The sequence below is a fragment of the Guyanagaster necrorhizus genome (genome assembly GCF_019112545.1).
Source record: "Guyanagaster necrorhizus MCA 3950 unplaced genomic scaffold BT62scaffold_45, whole genome shotgun sequence".
NCBI classification, from domain to species: Eukaryota; Fungi; Basidiomycota; class Agaricomycetes; order Agaricales; family Physalacriaceae; genus Guyanagaster; species Guyanagaster necrorhizus.
The window spans coordinates 169,872-185,723 of NW_025064924.1; the positions used below are offsets into that span (position 1 = coordinate 169,872).

General features: G+C 48.0%; 8 protein-coding genes and 1 non-coding gene across 9 annotated transcripts; 3 read left to right on the forward strand and 6 right to left on the reverse strand.

Moving 5' to 3' along the window:
* Nucleotides 1–73: 73 nt before the first annotated feature.
* On the reverse strand, nucleotides 74–285 carry BT62DRAFT_937767 (uncharacterized protein). Its single transcript, XM_043187394.1, has one exon. The coding sequence runs from the start codon at nucleotides 265–267 to the stop codon at nucleotides 88–90; it is 180 nt and encodes a 59-aa protein (XP_043034288.1). The 5' UTR covers nucleotides 268–285; the 3' UTR covers nucleotides 74–87.
* Nucleotides 286–466: 181 nt separating this feature from the next.
* Nucleotides 467–1,026, forward strand: BT62DRAFT_937768 (uncharacterized protein). The gene has a single exon (XM_043187395.1). The coding sequence runs from the start codon at nucleotides 730–732 to the stop codon at nucleotides 925–927; it is 198 nt and encodes a 65-aa protein (XP_043034289.1). The 5' UTR covers nucleotides 467–729; the 3' UTR covers nucleotides 928–1,026.
* Nucleotides 1,027–1,055: 29 nt separating this feature from the next.
* Nucleotides 1,056–4,812, reverse strand: BT62DRAFT_956703 (Zn-dependent exopeptidase). Its single transcript, XM_043188382.1, has 14 exons — nucleotides 4,376–4,812; nucleotides 3,903–4,323; nucleotides 3,817–3,846; nucleotides 3,741–3,765; nucleotides 3,296–3,688; nucleotides 3,149–3,241; nucleotides 3,096–3,100; nucleotides 2,907–3,038; nucleotides 2,772–2,853; nucleotides 2,430–2,716; nucleotides 2,260–2,379; nucleotides 2,094–2,203; nucleotides 1,450–2,042; nucleotides 1,056–1,399 (listed from the first exon to the last, which is right to left on the reverse strand). Exons 1-14 carry the CDS (start codon nucleotides 4,600–4,602, stop codon nucleotides 1,269–1,271), a joined length of 2,649 nt encoding a protein of 882 aa, XP_043034290.1. The 5' UTR covers nucleotides 4,603–4,812; the 3' UTR covers nucleotides 1,056–1,268.
* Nucleotides 4,813–4,934: 122 nt separating this feature from the next.
* BT62DRAFT_937771 (uncharacterized protein) lies at nucleotides 4,935–5,690 on the reverse strand. The gene is made up of 4 exons (XM_043187396.1): nucleotides 5,607–5,690; nucleotides 5,498–5,551; nucleotides 5,216–5,447; nucleotides 4,935–5,164 (listed from the first exon to the last, which is right to left on the reverse strand). Exons 1-4 carry the CDS (start codon nucleotides 5,607–5,609, stop codon nucleotides 4,977–4,979), a joined length of 477 nt encoding a protein of 158 aa, XP_043034291.1. The 5' UTR covers nucleotides 5,610–5,690; the 3' UTR covers nucleotides 4,935–4,976.
* A 7-nt stretch (nucleotides 5,691–5,697) lies between these two features.
* On the reverse strand, nucleotides 5,698–6,766 carry BT62DRAFT_574060 (uncharacterized protein). The gene has a single exon (XM_043181443.1). The coding sequence runs from the start codon at nucleotides 6,622–6,624 to the stop codon at nucleotides 5,755–5,757; it is 870 nt and encodes a 289-aa protein (XP_043034292.1). The 5' UTR covers nucleotides 6,625–6,766; the 3' UTR covers nucleotides 5,698–5,754.
* Nucleotides 6,767–8,314: 1,548 nt separating this feature from the next.
* BT62DRAFT_574092 (uncharacterized protein) lies at nucleotides 8,315–9,671 on the reverse strand. Its single transcript, XM_043181444.1, has 5 exons — nucleotides 9,322–9,671; nucleotides 9,073–9,265; nucleotides 8,958–9,017; nucleotides 8,820–8,909; nucleotides 8,315–8,757 (listed from the first exon to the last, which is right to left on the reverse strand). Exons 1-5 carry the CDS (start codon nucleotides 9,361–9,363, stop codon nucleotides 8,570–8,572), a joined length of 573 nt encoding a protein of 190 aa, XP_043034293.1. The 5' UTR covers nucleotides 9,364–9,671; the 3' UTR covers nucleotides 8,315–8,569.
* Nucleotides 9,672–11,449: 1,778 nt separating this feature from the next.
* BT62DRAFT_937773 (glycoside hydrolase) lies at nucleotides 11,450–14,320 on the forward strand. Its single transcript, XM_043187397.1, has 17 exons — nucleotides 11,450–11,738; nucleotides 11,792–12,062; nucleotides 12,110–12,194; nucleotides 12,246–12,325; nucleotides 12,379–12,426; nucleotides 12,481–12,559; nucleotides 12,608–12,655; nucleotides 12,704–12,759; nucleotides 12,812–12,874; nucleotides 12,930–12,956; nucleotides 13,010–13,064; nucleotides 13,126–13,567; nucleotides 13,616–13,700; nucleotides 13,753–13,833; nucleotides 13,884–13,926; nucleotides 13,980–14,047; nucleotides 14,100–14,320. Exons 1-17 carry the CDS (start codon nucleotides 11,514–11,516, stop codon nucleotides 14,129–14,131), a joined length of 1,788 nt encoding a protein of 595 aa, XP_043034294.1. The 5' UTR covers nucleotides 11,450–11,513; the 3' UTR covers nucleotides 14,132–14,320.
* A 373-nt stretch (nucleotides 14,321–14,693) lies between these two features.
* Nucleotides 14,694–14,780, reverse strand: BT62DRAFT_t173. Its single transcript has one exon. It is a non-coding gene; the product is annotated as a tRNA-Gln (tRNA).
* A 102-nt stretch (nucleotides 14,781–14,882) lies between these two features.
* Nucleotides 14,883–15,708, forward strand: BT62DRAFT_574245 (uncharacterized protein). Its single transcript, XM_043181445.1, has 2 exons — nucleotides 14,883–15,294; nucleotides 15,346–15,708. The coding sequence occupies exons 1-2, from the start codon at nucleotides 14,938–14,940 to the stop codon at nucleotides 15,460–15,462; spliced, it is 474 nt and encodes a 157-aa protein (XP_043034295.1). The 5' UTR covers nucleotides 14,883–14,937; the 3' UTR covers nucleotides 15,463–15,708.
* Nucleotides 15,709–15,852: the final 144 nt, after the last annotated feature.

Below are 15,852 nucleotides of genomic sequence, written 5' to 3' on the forward strand. Positions count from 1 at the left end.
TCGAAGTAATACGAAATGTATTTAAGTAGAACGTTTCTCTCTCGAGAGGCTAATTCTAGTTCTCTGTTACATTACTCTGCTCTCTACTTACAACACTAACTTTACCTTTGGCTCTCTGAGGTTCGTCTCCGGTGACGGTTGCGCGGGGCGCAATCTAAACCGATACTGCCGTTCATTCGTGTACAGAGCCTCCGACTCATCAACTGGAAGTGAAAGAATAGTTTGGAGAGCGGCAAAAACAGAAAGCAAAGTAAATATCTTCGTCATGGTGCCACAGGGACTGAGGTGAAAGTGATATGAGGAAAAGAAGCGGTCGTTTTATAACCGATGTTTTATCTAGGAAACAAATTTCCAAGAAAGAGCCCATCAGAATACCGTGAGACATAGAAGAAGGATGGAGGTCTCACACTTAAAAGTCTAGAAATCACAATTACATACTGGGGCAGCATCATGGAGGTTTGACAGCCTTTGGAAACCTTGTTCATCAGATTCTGCGCCTAAAAGGCGGTGGAAGGGTCAGTATTGTTCCACCTAGTGAGAAACACGAGACAACCACTCGATTTCTTTCGTCTCTGGACTTTTGGTAGGCTGCATCTGTCTCGCAATAAGTGTTAGAATTTAGAAAACACGCATGTGGAGGAGTTGGGGCTGTTGAGAGATTGAACTGTCCATTTGGCTTAGCTGGATCTAAGTCACACGCCTTCTCCACGACCTCAATGTCCCATTCGGATGCTTGCCCAAGCTCTGGTGTCAGAGGAGCACCTAATTGCTTCTGAGTATCGCGAGTGGGGGGGATGGATCATCATCGGCGCAAAATTTTGCCAGATTCTGATTATCTTCACATCTTCGCCTCTGGCAAAGAACCTCCTGATCTTCATGATTCGTCGGCAAAATCCATGTATTTCTGATCCCGATGGCGTTGGCTAATGGGATATCGCTCTAGCTGGACCATGCAACGCAGGAAGCATGGGCAGCTGAGGCAGATACTGCGATGAAGGACGTGATTAAAGCATACGAGAAATGGCGAGCAAAGCATGAGGTTGAACTGTGTATGTCTTGATTGATCGTACTCAGCAACTTCTAAATTAGGGGAATGGCTGAAAAGGTGGGAGAAGATGAAGAACCTGACTTTTGACACCATTCGGCGTCCCACTGAACGATTGTACACTATCGCTGCCTCAGGCTAGTGATTCAGGACGTAAGCAAAAGACGCAGATACAGAGAGCATCCGATACTATATAATAAATTACTCCTATATCTGAAGACCTTTATGCCTTGATTTTCTCCACAAGGTTATCCAGAAGATCCTTGAGCCGAGCAGCTTCATACTTAGCCAGAGTAGCATTTCCATCAATAGTAATAGACTCGGTCAAGGCGGGCAATGTAGTCGCGCCATACCCTAGGAACAATCAAACCAGATACTTCAATGCAACCAAAAAAAATACTCACCAAGCCATTTCCCAGGCGCTACACCCAGATGCTTGAACCACTCGCGCTCCGGTATCCCATCCTCCGAGATGAATCCTCGTTCAAAGGTAACCAATTTCTGATTAACGGCACGAAGACACTTCACGGCTTCTTTCATTTCGCCGATAGGGAAGTGGGAAAAGCGCCGAATCTCTGCTTTAACACATCCGCGACGAGATTCCTTAAAGCCAGCTTGTAAAGCGATTCCATAAAGCATTTCATTTTCTGCCACTTCTTGTCGCCAAGCAGGAAGACGTCCTATACGGTGCTCGAATCCGGCGTGGTGGACCCGGCGTTCCTCTTCCGCAGGCTGATGTTGTTCTTCGCGGCGATGAGGCTCGCAAGGATGTCCTAAAGCCTTCCTGACTTTGCAGTAAGCCTTTCGGAGCTTCTTCTTCAGCTTCTTCATCTTTGATGCTTCTTTCCTCCATTTTTTGATGACCTTGATGATATTCCGCTCCGCCGCGAGTTTCTCATAATCCAGAGCCAGACTGGCAGCTTGCAGAGAATGAATAGATTGCCGGAGAGGTGACAAGTCGATATCCACGGATTGTGCCGATACAAGATTCTCCACGCTGCAGGTATCTTCAGCTGTGTTTCATCAAAGATAACAAAAGGAAACGCACTTGTCCAAATAATTCTCGAGCTCATACGAGTAATGCGTCGTGTTGAAAGGAAGAACGACGTTATCAGCCAGACGAAGAACTTGAAGTCCAAGATGCTTCGCAACAGCGGTCTAACAAAGGACGATAAGCGATCCAACACCTCCGCTTTCGAAGGCAACGCGCATACATGACGGAAGAAACCGGGATCCCCGTATAATTCCATCCAGCGCTCGGAATCGTACACAGAATGATAATGATAGACCGGATCGTTTATGGTCTGACCGAATCCGCCATTGGTACTGGAAATCTGTACATTTGATAAGTATGAAAGTCTGCAAGTGCGCACGGAAAACGTACCCCCAGGCGTTGCAAAAACACGGTATAGTCACTGCCAGAACCCAATACACCAACACCGAGCGCATCAACGGCATTAGCGTGGGCCTCACTCCTGGCTACAACATCTGGATCTATAACAGTCTCTCCGTCCTTTCTTGCACCGAAATATGTACCGGTATCTTTGGTCGCATCCCAAAGTGTGCGATCTTTGTCTGTTGGATGCGGAATATCGAGCGCAGTTTGCTGCACAAGATGGGCAAGCAGAGGAGAAGCCTGGGCGCTGTACCTGGAGCCACCAACAGAGACATCTATGTTACGTACAAGTTAGCCTCTATCAACGTGAGAATGTTCCCGTACACCTACCAAGATTCACATACGCAACAACATATTTGTCAATGAATTCTGCAAAGTCTTCGCCCCACTCGGTGCTTCCAATGAGGCCATACTGTACGGTTATGAATCTGAGACGGACAACAAGGGCAGAAAGACTTATCCTACCTCTTCGGCATCCCAACTGGCAATAACGATCGTACGAAGTGGCTTCCAACCTTTCCTCATCAAAACACCAAACCCTCGGATAGTCTCAGCTATCGACGCAGTTCCACTGGTGGGATCTGCTGCACCCATAACCTAATTTCGATAATTAAAATGTGAAGAACGCCACAACAATGATCGGGAATTTCATACCCAAGCTAGAAGATAATTCAGACTCGGGGACGACACCAAAAAGCGATACTCACCGTCTCTATGATTTCCAACAACCACAATCTCGTCAGTGATGAAGCCTGGAATAACTGCCATCGTATTCCAAATCGGTATGACCCTGTCATCGACTGACGTTCATTTAGATATGAGCGTCAGTGCATGACGAAAGTGAACAGGCTCACCATGGTTGACCAACCTAACATTGATTTCTCCTGTCTCTGCCAAATCCAAGAGTTTTTGAGCATTGGCCCAAGAAAAAGGAAGACTGGGTATCGAAGGACTGTTCAGTGCCTCCGTGCGCGTAACATTTTCATACGAAGGATATCCTGGAGTTGTCGGATCACCAGGATACATACTGATGAATTGCACGCTACCACGCTGGACCGAGGTAGGGCTTCGAGCAGGACCATCGGGATACGGCTTGTAACCATTCTCCACAGTTACAACGCCATCATCGCGAATGTCACTATATATAAGAATACCAGCAGCCCCAACCTCTTGTGCTCCTTTGACCTTGAGTCCGCGGAAATTGCCACCGTATCTGGCCAAGATGATTGAACCAGTGAGATTAACGCCTAAAATCTATCAAAAATGGTGCAAGAGCACGACAAAAGCACTTTAGCTTGCCTTTGGCAATAAGGGCATCATAATCCTAGCAGCATGTCAATGGAAAGACGGGTTTCAAGCATAACAAGCAGCTTGCCTCTTTCAAACCATAGTTTGCGTAGACAAGCTAGTGAAACATGATCAGATGGAGGCACAGTGAGTGTCACGGCAAGGACGACTCACCTTTCCAGTGACATCGCCACCCTTGCTCAAACCGTGGAAGGTGGGCACAAAATCGTAATATTCGCCAGCCTCCGGGTCAGTGTCGCCAGCGTGCTCCGTCAAGTCCGCATCCCAAATGACATTTCCCTCTGGATCCAAAGCCTGCACGGCACGATCAAGTGGTGTATTCATGACTGGGTAATAAACATCGATCCAAGCCTGCGCCGTGAACGTTTTCGGAATGGACAGGGTGGCACTCTGAGATTCCGGCGACCCGGCAGGGAATATAGGATCCTCGGTCGGCGGTTGGACGCCAAGCTCAGTCTGTAGGAAGTGCAAAAAGTCTTTTGCGGTGGACAGGTCGGTTGTTGAACCTGCGAGATGCGGTTCCGCAGTATAGTGCCGTGATGTCGCTATACACGCCTCCTCATTCGGTACAGACCTGCAAACGTTCCAGCATGAGAAAACTAGGGGTGATCCCAGATAATACGCACAGAAAGACATTCTCAGCTCGCTTCCCAACAAGAGGCTTGTATTTCTTGGGATGCTCAACGTCGAGCAAGTGCAATGGTCGCAGAACAGAATGGAGGACCACGACCACAGTACAAAGAGCAAGGACTAGCTTGACGATGCTCCATCGACGCGCTGCAACACCCTTCGACGTTGTTGCCGGCGCCGGAATCGCTTTGCTGTCGTTGTAGAAGGATTTCTCGTCCGCCATGGCAGTTAGAAACAAAAGTCACTTGAGATAGATAGACAGACGTCACTGATCACGGTATTCCCCCACATGTCGTTGCCGATTATCAGGCAGGCAAAGGCAGTTTCAAACCCTGCGTGCAAACAACGATAAAGGGATTTGGTGAATTTCTAACCGAGATAGCGCAACGCAGCACGGCATAGCTGACGCCATTCGTGATGGTCTCGGCAAAAAGGATAAAAAATGTCGGAGTAAGGTCGGAGTGAAAACAACTAAGGGCACAAACTTCGGCCGAGCGTGCACTAAACGATTCATACTTTCACGGTACTAATACAACAAAGCCGATTGAATGTATAATCGTCACAAAAAACAGAGTAGATACTAGCTCGAAGTTCACGTCATGAAATATGTTCAGTAGCCGCCGTCGTAAGCGTCGATATCTGCAGGAAAGCATCGAACAACGAAGGGACAAAAAATGGCTGTCTGCATTCCCGCCTTATATCACTCAAATTCAGCTCCAGTTCTTGACGCCGCTTTCGTTCAGCCTCCAGCTCCACTTCTACTTTTCTCAGTCGGGACCTCGTTACTAGAAGAATATGGTGACGATTTGCAGACCCCACATGTTGGAGAAACATACCAAAAGTATCTATAGAGGGATCCCGTTCGGGGAGAGTGACACCCAAGCGTCTCAGTGATTCCTCTTGTTCAGCTAGGGTGTCGACCATGGTAAGGAGTTCTTCAGATCGTTCAATGTACTCTTTCAACGCCTCCAATTTAACTCGTTCGTCCGAGGGACTAGCGCCTCGCCTTACTCTTTTTGCTGAAGGTGGAGGGGAAACTGAACGTGAATTTGTAGATCGCTTCCCAGTCTTATACTGATGTCAGTGAAATATATAAGAACCTCGAAACAAGGACCTACCACGACGCTGACGGGTGGTGTTTGTTGTGCCGGTGTGCTCGGAGTTTCCAGGTCCTACAAGTTATGGATCAGCGAACAAAACAAATAATTAATTGATGGATGTACTGACCATCGATACCTTATCTACGTTAGCTTGCTGTGGATCGGATACAGTCTAGAGAGGCAAAGGTCAGGTCAAAGAAGGGAGGAAGACCCTGAAACGTACGCTGGACACGTTTCCGCCCTGACCAATGATAAGATCAATAATATCTACTTCTTCATGATACATATCCACGTTGACTTACTCGATCGTCAATCAGCAGGTCGGCATGATCGTCGCCTTCTTCATAATTCAATCCTGGCGGTGGGCTTGAAGCAAGTATTACGGGAGAAGTCGTCATTTGCGTGGGTATCTTGAAGGGTGAGGATAATTGCGTGGCTAGTGATTGCCTCTCTTTAATCAATGCAAGCTGAATGTGCGGTAAGGGACTGGACGGTGGTGTAGACCGGATGGAATGTCGATCGTGAGAGGAAGCGCGCGGGGTGGAATGGATAGAGGCAGAACGGTTACGTGGAGGCGTTGACCGAATGGAATGGTAAGATGGAGAGCCGGTCCATGCATGGTCATTGAGATCTTTCTCTGTCTCGGTCGATACAGCTGGAACCAGGGACGTATGCAGAGGAGACGCTCCATGCAGGACAGGAAGACTGGGGACTACAAGGGCTGGATCCGGTTCAAAAGACTCCTCCCCAAATAAATCTTCTATCACCTTTTCAATGGAGTCCTCTTCCCAATCGCTCGAAGTAGATGAAGCGACAGCGTTCATACTGGAGTCGTTCACCATCGGAGTGGCGCCCGTTGATGAGTCGACAGAAGGCGCAAGATCCACGACAGGATCCGATGATTTCTCTACTATTGTGGTGTCGAAAGAAATGTCCCCATCACGATTTTCTACAGCAGAGAAGTCACCGGATTCGACAGAAGCAGACATGTCTCTGCCTACCAACCCCAGTGGATCTATGGCATCTAAAGCTAGCAGACGTGGTGAAGTAGGAAGGAGGGAAGCGATTCCTACGTCCATATTTGTGATAAACTTATTTTCATTACTGTATTCCACGAGCCCCGTTTGTGAAGCTATAGACACCATTGTGGATTGATCCAGCGCCCGAACAGCGTGTCTATTTACACTCAAGATGCTTGCAAGTCTGTCGGGAAATGTAGAAGCTGCAGCCTCTGGCAAAACTTGAGGCTGCGGGGGAAAGAATGATTGCTGACGTAGTGATGTCGCAAGGGCAGATCCTGACTAACGGAAGCCTGCCTGATTTCCCGGACTCGGATCGGGATGGAATCGATCATTTCTTCGTACCGTACCAACATGAGGTTGGCCGTATCTGTCTGGATCCGGGTTTGTTTTGTCTGCTCTGAAGATGAGTAGTAAAATCACTTGGAAGAAGACCGAGTAGGACCTACTCTTCATAAAGCTTGACGCTCTCGCTTCATGCAGGACTACAAATAAGTGTGAATAATATTGATAGACGTGCCTACACCTACATAGACGTTTCGCAAGTACTGAATCAGGAATTGGGATACAGCCGCTAATTTTGCGTCTCAGAATTGCGTATAAAGGCTGAGAAGAATATCATTATGTTGCTCCTGCTAAATGAGATGCACCTACACTGTCCACATAACTCGTCCAGTAGAACTCTATCACTCCAGGAGCAATGACATGGATATGACTTTGCTGAGGCAGAGAAAGGCCAAGGGTCCTCGCATCAGCTTTGGCGACTCAACGAGCAGAAACCAAGTTTTCCAGAGCAAAAAGGGTCTCCTTTCCACGACAGTAGGATATTCTGACCGTTAACAGTGGGGAACGACGCAGACGCCCTCCAAGTCCTCCTTGATCAGCCATGAAATAGAAAGCTTTCAGTAATATCAATGGCACCGAGTGAGTAGAAAATCAAAGATGTAGGCGTAAATACCTTGGGGGGATTATATTTCACGAAATGGTACAAGCACACAAGGGAAAGAGCGAATTTACAGGAAAATTGGAGTGAGACCAACCTCTTAGCTTGAAGTACCGCTCAGTGATCGGTCCGCTTGATACATCTCAGCTTGAAGCATCCGATGCTCTTCCTCTCAACATTGCGAACGATAGCGCGCAAACGCAGAAGAAGCTTGGGGAATAGCTTTCCATGCTAGTTGGGAAGAATGGCAAGCTCGTAACACATTAATGTGGTGAGTGAGTCAAAGAGATTTTGTTACATGTGGTGGACTATTCATAGTATCTCCAGGAGACTAGAAATACATACTTTCGTTGTACATATGATAATGGTCGAGTGATGTAAATAAACTACAGAATTGGATTAATACGACTCGAACAAGTTGAAAAGACCGGCGCTGCCGTCACTTGTCATAGAAGACAAGGAGTCTGGAAGTGAGAGATAACGCAAAGGGTTATCAGCAGCGCGGTCGAGGTACTCCATCGTAGCCGAAGTCAGGCCCGATGGAGAATCGATGTAAGGAGTTGTAGGTGAGCATGAGCGATAGAATTTCGGTGGGGGTTGAATAATGACAAACACCATCGTTATACGGCCCGGACTTCGCTAGTGTAAATTGTATGTATGTGCTTTTCTATACAATGTTTTTATATGTCAAATATAGTTCAATCGTTTCCATCTTCTCAAAATAATGTCCGCCCAGATGAATGAACCATTTTTCCATCATTAACCTTCCCATCGCCCCGCCGCCCTCCCTTTGCGGTAAAGCTACGATGACCCTGATCCGGCACACTTATTGACAACTCTGGAATAGTGTAGAGTGACCTCTTCGAGAATTTGGAAGGGGTAGCGAAGGTCGATTTTGACGAGAAAAGGCGACAAGAGCAAGTACGCGGCTGAGGCTGCGGATGCGGTGGAGGTTTCAGTGAACATTGACATGTGAGCCGACAGTGTTCAGAGGATATGGACAGCGAGGATGAGAGCATGCCTATTCCAGATGGCTCAGGTGGTGGTGGTGGTGGTGGCGACGGCGGCGGATATGTGGTGTGGAGGGCGTTGGATGCAGGATGCCCGAGACCCAGGCCAGCTGGCTGTTTACAAAAAGGCCGTCTCGGCGGGTAATTGTGAGGTAGAGTCGCCCAAGAACTGCAGGGAGAGTGGACGGAACGTCTGTGGCAGCATTGCTTTCGCTCTAGCAATGGGAAGTGCCCAAGTCGCCGCTGGTGGTGCCCGTGCTCCTCGTAGGAAGGGCGCCAAGGCCCAATCCGGCGGGCCACTTCGGACTGGAACATGAATATACAGCCATCGTCAGACGTTGAAGGGTCCTTAATTCATGTGCACATACCGTTGATAGAAGAGGCCAGTTTTCGACCAGAGTTCGTAGAAAGAATAACAGTGTTTGAGACACCGCGGCGTTTCGAAGCAGGCGTAGTCACTACGAGTCCGTCAGTCAGTGGACGTCATTATAAGGGAAAATCCATGCCTTCATCATGAGTGACCAATTTGGAACTTGGGTGGCCTAGGCCTATCCTTTTGTATAGCCCTAGAGGTGTCCCCGTTAAGAGGGTCACAGGCGCTCACGATACGGAATGACTTACTTGACTTTGAAGAACGATGGCATAAGCTCGGGGAAACAGAGCAGAAGGAGAAAGGCAAAAAGATGGGAGAAGACGAATTGGGACAGGATTTGGCTCTGGAGTGTGACATGGGTGGAGGAGTGGCTACAGCAATTCTCGCCTCCTCATGGGCAAAAAAGTTGAAGGGGAATGTAATACCAAGGCCAATGAATACCTTGAAGGAAAAGAGCGACTAATGAAAAACATTTCATGCAAGAAAAGGCGACTGACCTCTATAGTCGTCCTTGAGACAGCATGATTGCAAGGAGACATGGTGACAGAAGATATAGAGGGTGCAAATATGCAGAAATATATGGGAGCAAATGGAGAGAAGTACTACGAGCTAGTCGTAGATGGTGGTAAAAGGGCAAGAAGTGGGAATGGCAATTACAGAGGCGCGTGTGTTGGTAAGCATCTCAAGCATGTGACCGTGTTAATATTAGCTTCGTCGGAAAGATATTTGTATCCGGATTCTGGACTTCAAGGAAATCCAAAAACAAAGGAAAAAGCGGAGGAAGTCGACGGAACCTCCCAACCGAGGGCATTGGCCACTACACCACAAAAAGAGATAAAATGGCCGTCTTGAACCTGAAGCTGTCACGGTGGTTCAGTATATATATATATTCCCAACGGATAAATCTACAAACTACGAGGTCATCAAGGACGTTGGTATCCTTGCGGTCTGTCTTCTCACAATTTCTTGCACTTTTCAGTATGCGTATTCCGCCCAGTTATAGGTCAGAATCGGTGTTAGGTGGATATCAAGCGGTCGGAGGCTAGAGTAAAAAATACGCTGCACATAGACAATGGTAAGGAAGGGGAAGCCAAAAATTCACAGCGCCCACCTTCCCATTTTCAGGAGGGCGCGCGCTGCGATCTCTAGCTGAGAATCGAACTCAGCCTTTGAAACCCGGCTACCGCGCTTCGCCGATCAACAGAGTTGAATAGCTATAGAGCAACTAGCCCTAGATTGCCGCAAATTCGTTTACGTGATGCTGACACGGACCAGCTAGATGTTACGTTTTGACTCAATGCCACGAGGGAAATTCGCTGAAGCGTAGTAAAAGTGGGCATATCCAGTATAGCTTTGCTCTCTCTCCAGCCTTGGGAAGGGCCTACATCACAGCGAGTACTGCTTCTACTGTTCATAGGAGGGCCCCAAGACTCAATCCGTCGTGCCGCTTCGTAATAGAGCCTGAAGGCGGCCGTCGTCTACCGTTGAAGGATTGTTGAAACAACATAGACGTACCGCTAACTGAAATGCCAGGTTTTCTCCAGATAAACACTAGTGACTGAGACACCACGGTGCTGCGAAGTAGGCATAGTCACATAGACATATTCACTATGAGTCCCATCAGTAGACGATAGAACGTTCTGATGAAAAATGCATACCTTTATCCAGAGTGAGTGCTTTGGAATTTGGATTGCCCAAACCAATTCTGCTACAGTTCTGACAATGAATTGTTGGTAAGTCTACCGGTGGGAGGATAAAATGCAGAAAAGCACTACGATCTAATCGTAGGTGATGGTAGGAAGGCAAGAAGTGGGTCAGAAGCGCGTGGCTTGGTAAGCATCTCGGACATGTGACCGTATTGAGATTGGGGTTAAGGTTTTGTCCAAACTTATTCTGTTCCAGGAAAACATCCAACGTTGGAACTTACCAGTGACCTTCAAATTTTCATCCAGTGAAGTCCAAAATATGTCGATAAAGCTCTATGACTTCTAGATGACCCTCTGGAAGCTGCATACGGAAGTTTCTGCGTCGAACTTTCTCTTTTTCCAAGTCGCAGAGCAAAAGAACGTTCGGTTCGACCATCCCAGAGTCTCAAATATTCACCGCGGAGATTTCCCGGAGCCTGTGCATGCGGTCGCGCAAGTTCGACTATACAGCGTCAACAACCTTTTCTGCAGGCATCTTCTATATCATCCGACTGTGCGGTAGCCTCGAGTTGGTTTTAGTGAGTAGCTCACATATTTACATGGCGGTGGATCCTCGGTATTCTTCGGCAATACCAGGTATTTATGGATTCGGAAGAATGAGTATTTTTGTCTCTACTCTTCGACCTATCTATGACACATATACTATTACCTGCTAGGGTTGACTTATTGGATATAGCGGCACCATGAGTAACTTTAATACCCGTGCTCAACATAGCACGTAATCTCATTGATAGCGGTTGTGGTATATTTGTCCTACATCTGTGTTCGTGGTTTCTCCCCGTGAACAAAGGTCGATGTCGCAAGCTTCTATTTCCTACTATCGGATCGTTTCGCAAGTCATCTGAGCCCGATGTATTTCTCCGAACGACCGGTAGCTAAGTAAACACATGACTACATTTTTCTTCTCAGCTTGATATGTGCACGAAGGGCCTATATATACAGTACAACAATAGACGCTACTCATCGATTCTCTAGTCCCCAAGATGCTCATCGAAGTCCTGTTGTTCTCTTTCGCCTTTGCCAAAAGGTGGGGCGGAATTTCTGTAGTACTCGCACAGTCAGCTACGGGAACGAGCGCTTCAGTATCATTCAGCATTACCAGTACACTGGGTCCCACAAGTATCCCCACGGCCACTGCTAGCTTTCCTCCAATCGGATCGATTGCCCGTGATTACACACCGGAAGGACTGGAACAACTTTGGGACCTCGTTCGTGGTCTCGCTGATCGTCCTAGAACGTGGCATTCATCACTGATCTGCAGATCGGACCTGTCGAGCCGCCTCCGTTCACCACCACCCGCGTTCCCACCGCAGCGGTCACCCTGCCGCCCTCTCCCCCGCCTTTGTATCCATCCTTCTACGCTCCTGCGCCGAAGGATGTCTTACCAGACTTGAAATTCCCCAATGGATTCATATTCGGAGTCGACACGGCCGCGTACCAAGTCGAGGGCGCCACAAAGAATGAAGGCAAGGGTCCGACAATGTGGGACTGGGCTTCCAGACAACCGGGCGGTGTAGCGGACAACACAACTGGTGAATATGCACGGTATTTGTTAATCATGCGATTGAGATTATTTCAGGGGATGTCGTCGATCTTCACTACTTCCTCTACAAAGAAGACGTTCAACGCACCGTTGCTCTTGGTGTGACTGCGCATTCTTTCTCGTAGGTGTTGGAGTCCAGCTGACGCCACTTCTCTTAACAAATGTTCCGTAGCATCTCGTGGGCGAGGATCTACCCGTTTGGCGCCGCTGGTTCTCCCGTTAACACCGCTGGCATTGATCACTATTCCGATGGTATGATCTTATCATAAAAGTATCGTCAATGATGCTGATCGTTTTCGCTGCAGTCATTAATTACCATTGGGCGAATAATCTGGAGCCTGTCGTAACATTGTGTGAGATTTGTCCGTTACTATTTAATATAGCCATGTTTACCACCAGAGATATAGTCCATTGGGATACGCCTCTCGCCCTTCAGGCTTACTACGGGGCTTTTACATCACCGCAAATAGTCGACGACTTTGTAAAGTGAGTACTAGCAGGATACAACAGTTCGTGTACGTATGCGATTTTCAGCTATGCCAAGACCGTATTCAACGCATACAACGGTCGTGTTAAAACTTGGTTGGTGTCAGTTATGCCCTGTTGCCGTAATAGCCTCAACTGCTTCAGGTATACTTTCAATGAACCCCGTGTTTTTTGTGCCCAAGTCGGGTCCTATCCTTTCAGTAAGCATTCTGTACATCAAAGTTTACCTGCAAAACTTTCCATTGACAACAGATACTACGCTCGCCCCTGGTGTAAACTCGTCTTCCGCCCCTTACCAGTGTACATACAATCTATGTATGTTCTACATTCTTTTTTCTCTTATCCTTCGACGCCTCATATCCTATCATAGTAAAGGCCCACGCAGGAGCCGTTAAAGGTCCGTTGAAATTTCGCTGTAAAGCTTCTCTCATTCATTGCTTTCGTTTTCAGCCTTTCGCGCAATGAACATATCGGGAGAGATAGCCTTCAAAAATGACGATTTCATGTAAATATGACCCTTCTCCCACAGCTTAGACTAGCACTTACGCGGCTTGTGCTTCCTCCAGAGGCACACCATGGAGAAGCAACTCAAGCGAGGATGCCCTTGCGGTCGAACGTCATGCAGCCTTCCAAATAGGTATCTTCTCAAACCCTGTATACACAACAGGTGATTGGCCCGACATTGTCAAAGACACCCTCCCGGCCGAGTATCTCCCGCGCTTCACCGACCAGGAGAAGAGTGATATCCTTGGCTCTGCCGATTTCTACGCTATTGATGCTTATCGCTCTCAATGGGTGAAGGCTCCGGACGAAGGAATCGATGCTTGCGTGGCAAATTCTTCCGATCCCCTGTGGCCCGTCTGCAACGAAATTGTATTCTATGATTCGGATTTCGGCTGGGCCACAGGTCCTGGTGCTGACCCAATGGCCTCCTGGCTCCAAGCAACACCCGTGGCCATTCGGAGCTTACTGCAAGGCATCCATACTCGATGGCCGAGTAATAAATTGGTCAGTAGGAGGAGTTTCTAAAGGTTATTTCTGACCGCGGTTGGGCAGTATGTTTCCGAGTTTGGCTTTGCGGAACCCTTTGAAAATGAGATAACGGACCCGTCGCAAATAAAGGAAGACGTGGACCGAACGAGTGAGTCTATAGTTTCATTGCAGGATAATTGGAGATTCATCAATGTTTCTAGACTACTTTCTTACGTACCTCGGTGAGATGTTGCTATCTATACACGATGATGGAGTTCCGATACAGGGCGCTTTCTCTTGGGGTTAGTCCTATGAAAACAAAACGCTAAAACTCGCTGCTAACTCCTTGTAGCAATGCTTGACAATGCCGAATGGGCTAGTGGGACGTCCGTCAAGTACGTACTCGTTGTCCCTGGTTCAGGAAATTCTGGTCTTAGCGCAACCGTAGATTCGGTATACAGCACGTCAATTACACGACACTAGAGCGAACGTACAAGCGTTCGGCGCTGTCCTTGAGTGAGTGGTAAAATACCTTTCGATGAGCACCAAGATTGACGAGTGCGGATAGCGGAATTCTTTGGGTCGCACCTTCAAAACTAAGGTGATGGGGCGTTAACGGTAGAGCCAGTCAGTTATCGAGTGCGAATCTAAGAACAGGAACATGTTTCTTCTATTGCTGTCTAAAAGCAACACAAATAAAGACCAGTTTTCTATAAAGCCTCCTAGACAGACGGTTTTAGAACGTCTATACATACCTTTTTTCACCATTGCAGGTCACAATCACAGCAGAGATGCCAAGGCCTTCGTCGCTTGCCCCTTGTGGAAATTTATATATCAAGTTTGTCTTTCCAGGCCCGAGGGTGGTTGCTTTTATTTTACATGATCTTCAAGAAGTTACACCCACACTTGCGGCTAGCTTGCTATGTAGACGTGGCGGTAAACTATTGAGGGTCTTTCGCAACTGCATAGCTGTTCACGAGTTCGTCTACGATTCAGAACATCTCCCTGCAATATAACCCAGCACACTATGAGTAAGGCTGGTGAAAGGGATACCCCTAGGCACTCTTTAAATAAAGTAATTCTGATTGTACGCTTCGGACTTCCTCACAATCCCGTCCCTCCAATCAGCGACAAAAGTGAGCAATTCAGACAGACTAGTACCAGGCACTACCAGGGTTCGAACCTGGGTTATGGGAAGACTGGCGGAGGAACATCAGAATCCCATGTGCTGCCACTACACCATAGCGCCTTGTGCTCATAGGAAAACTAGAAATTTATAGGTATGGGCTCCTGCATACGCCGAACGACTGGAATTGCCTCCGAGTTAAGGCCCGAAAATGTACGTCATCCAGATTTGCCGATCTCGACGTTGACCAGTAACCACCACCATCCCACCAACAGGATCAATGGGTGGCTTTCTATGGTTTGTCGCTGGTGCGGCTGCAGCCACCATCTACTGCAACGGTCGCATACAGGCTGGGTATTACGCTGCGAACCCGAATGGGTATTATGAACGTGGATGGGTGCGTCAGAACGCACCTTTCGAATCCGATGAAAAGGTGCCAGAGGGCGAAGAGAGGGAACGACGGTATGCGTATGGAGCCGGCGTGCGGTTAGAGGGTCAGCAAAGGTTTGGCTTGGAGGTGCCTCAACGGCAACGAGAGCGACCGGAAGTTACGCCGCCCCCGCCTCTACCACCTCAGCAGGAAGAACAGCCCTCCCTGGAGCGTATTCGGGAGCTCAGCAAGCAAGCAGACGAAGCAGTATGTTACTAGTTTCTGACACATCACAATACCCTAACTTTCACCTCCTAGATGTCTGAGTTGTCTGAAGCTACACTCGATTCTCTCATGGCGATTATCATCGCAGCTAAGAATGTGTGTCGGCAATTCCATTCTTCGAGACCTGGCTCTGGACTCATCGGCTTGTAGAAATTGGCAGAACGTCGTGCTCAGCGGGAACAGGAGGAGAAACGGGCATCGGAAGCGAACAAGTTTCCCCCTCGCTACGTCTAACATTTATCGTTGACAACGGGGATGGATGCACTGCATAGGCTGTGCCCCGACTTGGTGTACGAGCTATTTCCAGTCGGATTCCTGACGCTAGCATGCACCAGCGATATCTGTCCATCTCTTGAAAGCGGGTGCTCAAGTCGTGCCCTGGATAGCAGTATATCTTCGTACTCTCGAGGATGCTACCTTACTCTCATCTGGTTGTAGAAAGCAATGTACTCACGCTCTAACGGAATATACTTCATTCATGATATGCTCATGCGGGGCGAGTCTCGCAAGTCTGAGAACGATTGTGATTTCGTATGCCCT

Excerpts from the sequence above, each read along its gene's own strand:
- BT62DRAFT_937767 (XM_043187394.1), bottom strand. The coding sequence starts at position 267 with ATGACGAAGATATTTACTTTGCTTTCTGTTTTTGCCGCTCTCCAAACT.
- BT62DRAFT_937768 (XM_043187395.1), top strand. The coding sequence starts at position 730 with ATGCTTGCCCAAGCTCTGGTGTCAGAGGAGCACCTAATTGCTTCTGAG.
- BT62DRAFT_956703 (XM_043188382.1), bottom strand. The coding sequence starts at position 4,602 with ATGGCGGACGAGAAATCCTTCTACAACGACAGCAAAGCGATTCCGGCG. Across the intron at positions 3,242-3,295 it reads TGTTAGGTTGGTCAACCATG|TCGATGACAGGGTCATACCG; the intron begins GTGAGCCTGTTC and ends AATGAACGTCAG. Across the intron at positions 1,400-1,449 it reads AGCGCCTGGGAAATGGCTTG|GGTATGGCGCGACTACATTG; the intron begins GTGAGTATTTTT and ends GATTGTTCCTAG.
- BT62DRAFT_937771 (XM_043187396.1), bottom strand. Across the intron at positions 5,448-5,497 it reads CACCACCCGTCAGCGTCGTG|ACTGGGAAGCGATCTACAAA; the intron begins GTAGGTCCTTGT and ends CATCAGTATAAG. Across the intron at positions 5,165-5,215 it reads TCCCTCTATAGATACTTTTG|TAACGAGGTCCCGACTGAGA; the intron begins GTATGTTTCTCC and ends ATATTCTTCTAG.
- BT62DRAFT_574060 (XM_043181443.1), bottom strand. The coding sequence starts at position 6,624 with ATGGTGTCTATAGCTTCACAAACGGGGCTCGTGGAATACAGTAATGAA.
- BT62DRAFT_574092 (XM_043181444.1), bottom strand. The coding sequence starts at position 9,363 with ATGTCTCCTTGCAATCATGCTGTCTCAAGGACGACTATAGAG. Across the intron at positions 9,266-9,321 it reads TCTCAAGGACGACTATAGAG|GTATTCATTGGCCTTGGTAT; the intron begins GTCAGTCGCCTT and ends TTTTCCTTCAAG. Across the intron at positions 9,018-9,072 it reads CCATCGTTCTTCAAAGTCAA|GGCTATACAAAAGGATAGGC; the intron begins GTAAGTCATTCC and ends GGACACCTCTAG.
- BT62DRAFT_937773 (XM_043187397.1), top strand. The coding sequence starts at position 11,514 with ATGCTCATCGAAGTCCTGTTGTTCTCTTTCGCCTTTGCCAAAAGGTGG. Across the intron at positions 12,957-13,009 it reads CCACGCAGGAGCCGTTAAAG|CCTTTCGCGCAATGAACATA; the intron begins GTCCGTTGAAAT and ends TTTCGTTTTCAG. Across the intron at positions 13,927-13,979 it reads GCTAGTGGGACGTCCGTCAA|ATTCGGTATACAGCACGTCA; the intron begins GTACGTACTCGT and ends GCGCAACCGTAG.
- BT62DRAFT_574245 (XM_043181445.1), top strand. The coding sequence starts at position 14,938 with ATGGGTGGCTTTCTATGGTTTGTCGCTGGTGCGGCTGCAGCCACCATC. Across the intron at positions 15,295-15,345 it reads GCAAGCAAGCAGACGAAGCA|ATGTCTGAGTTGTCTGAAGC; the intron begins GTATGTTACTAG and ends TTCACCTCCTAG.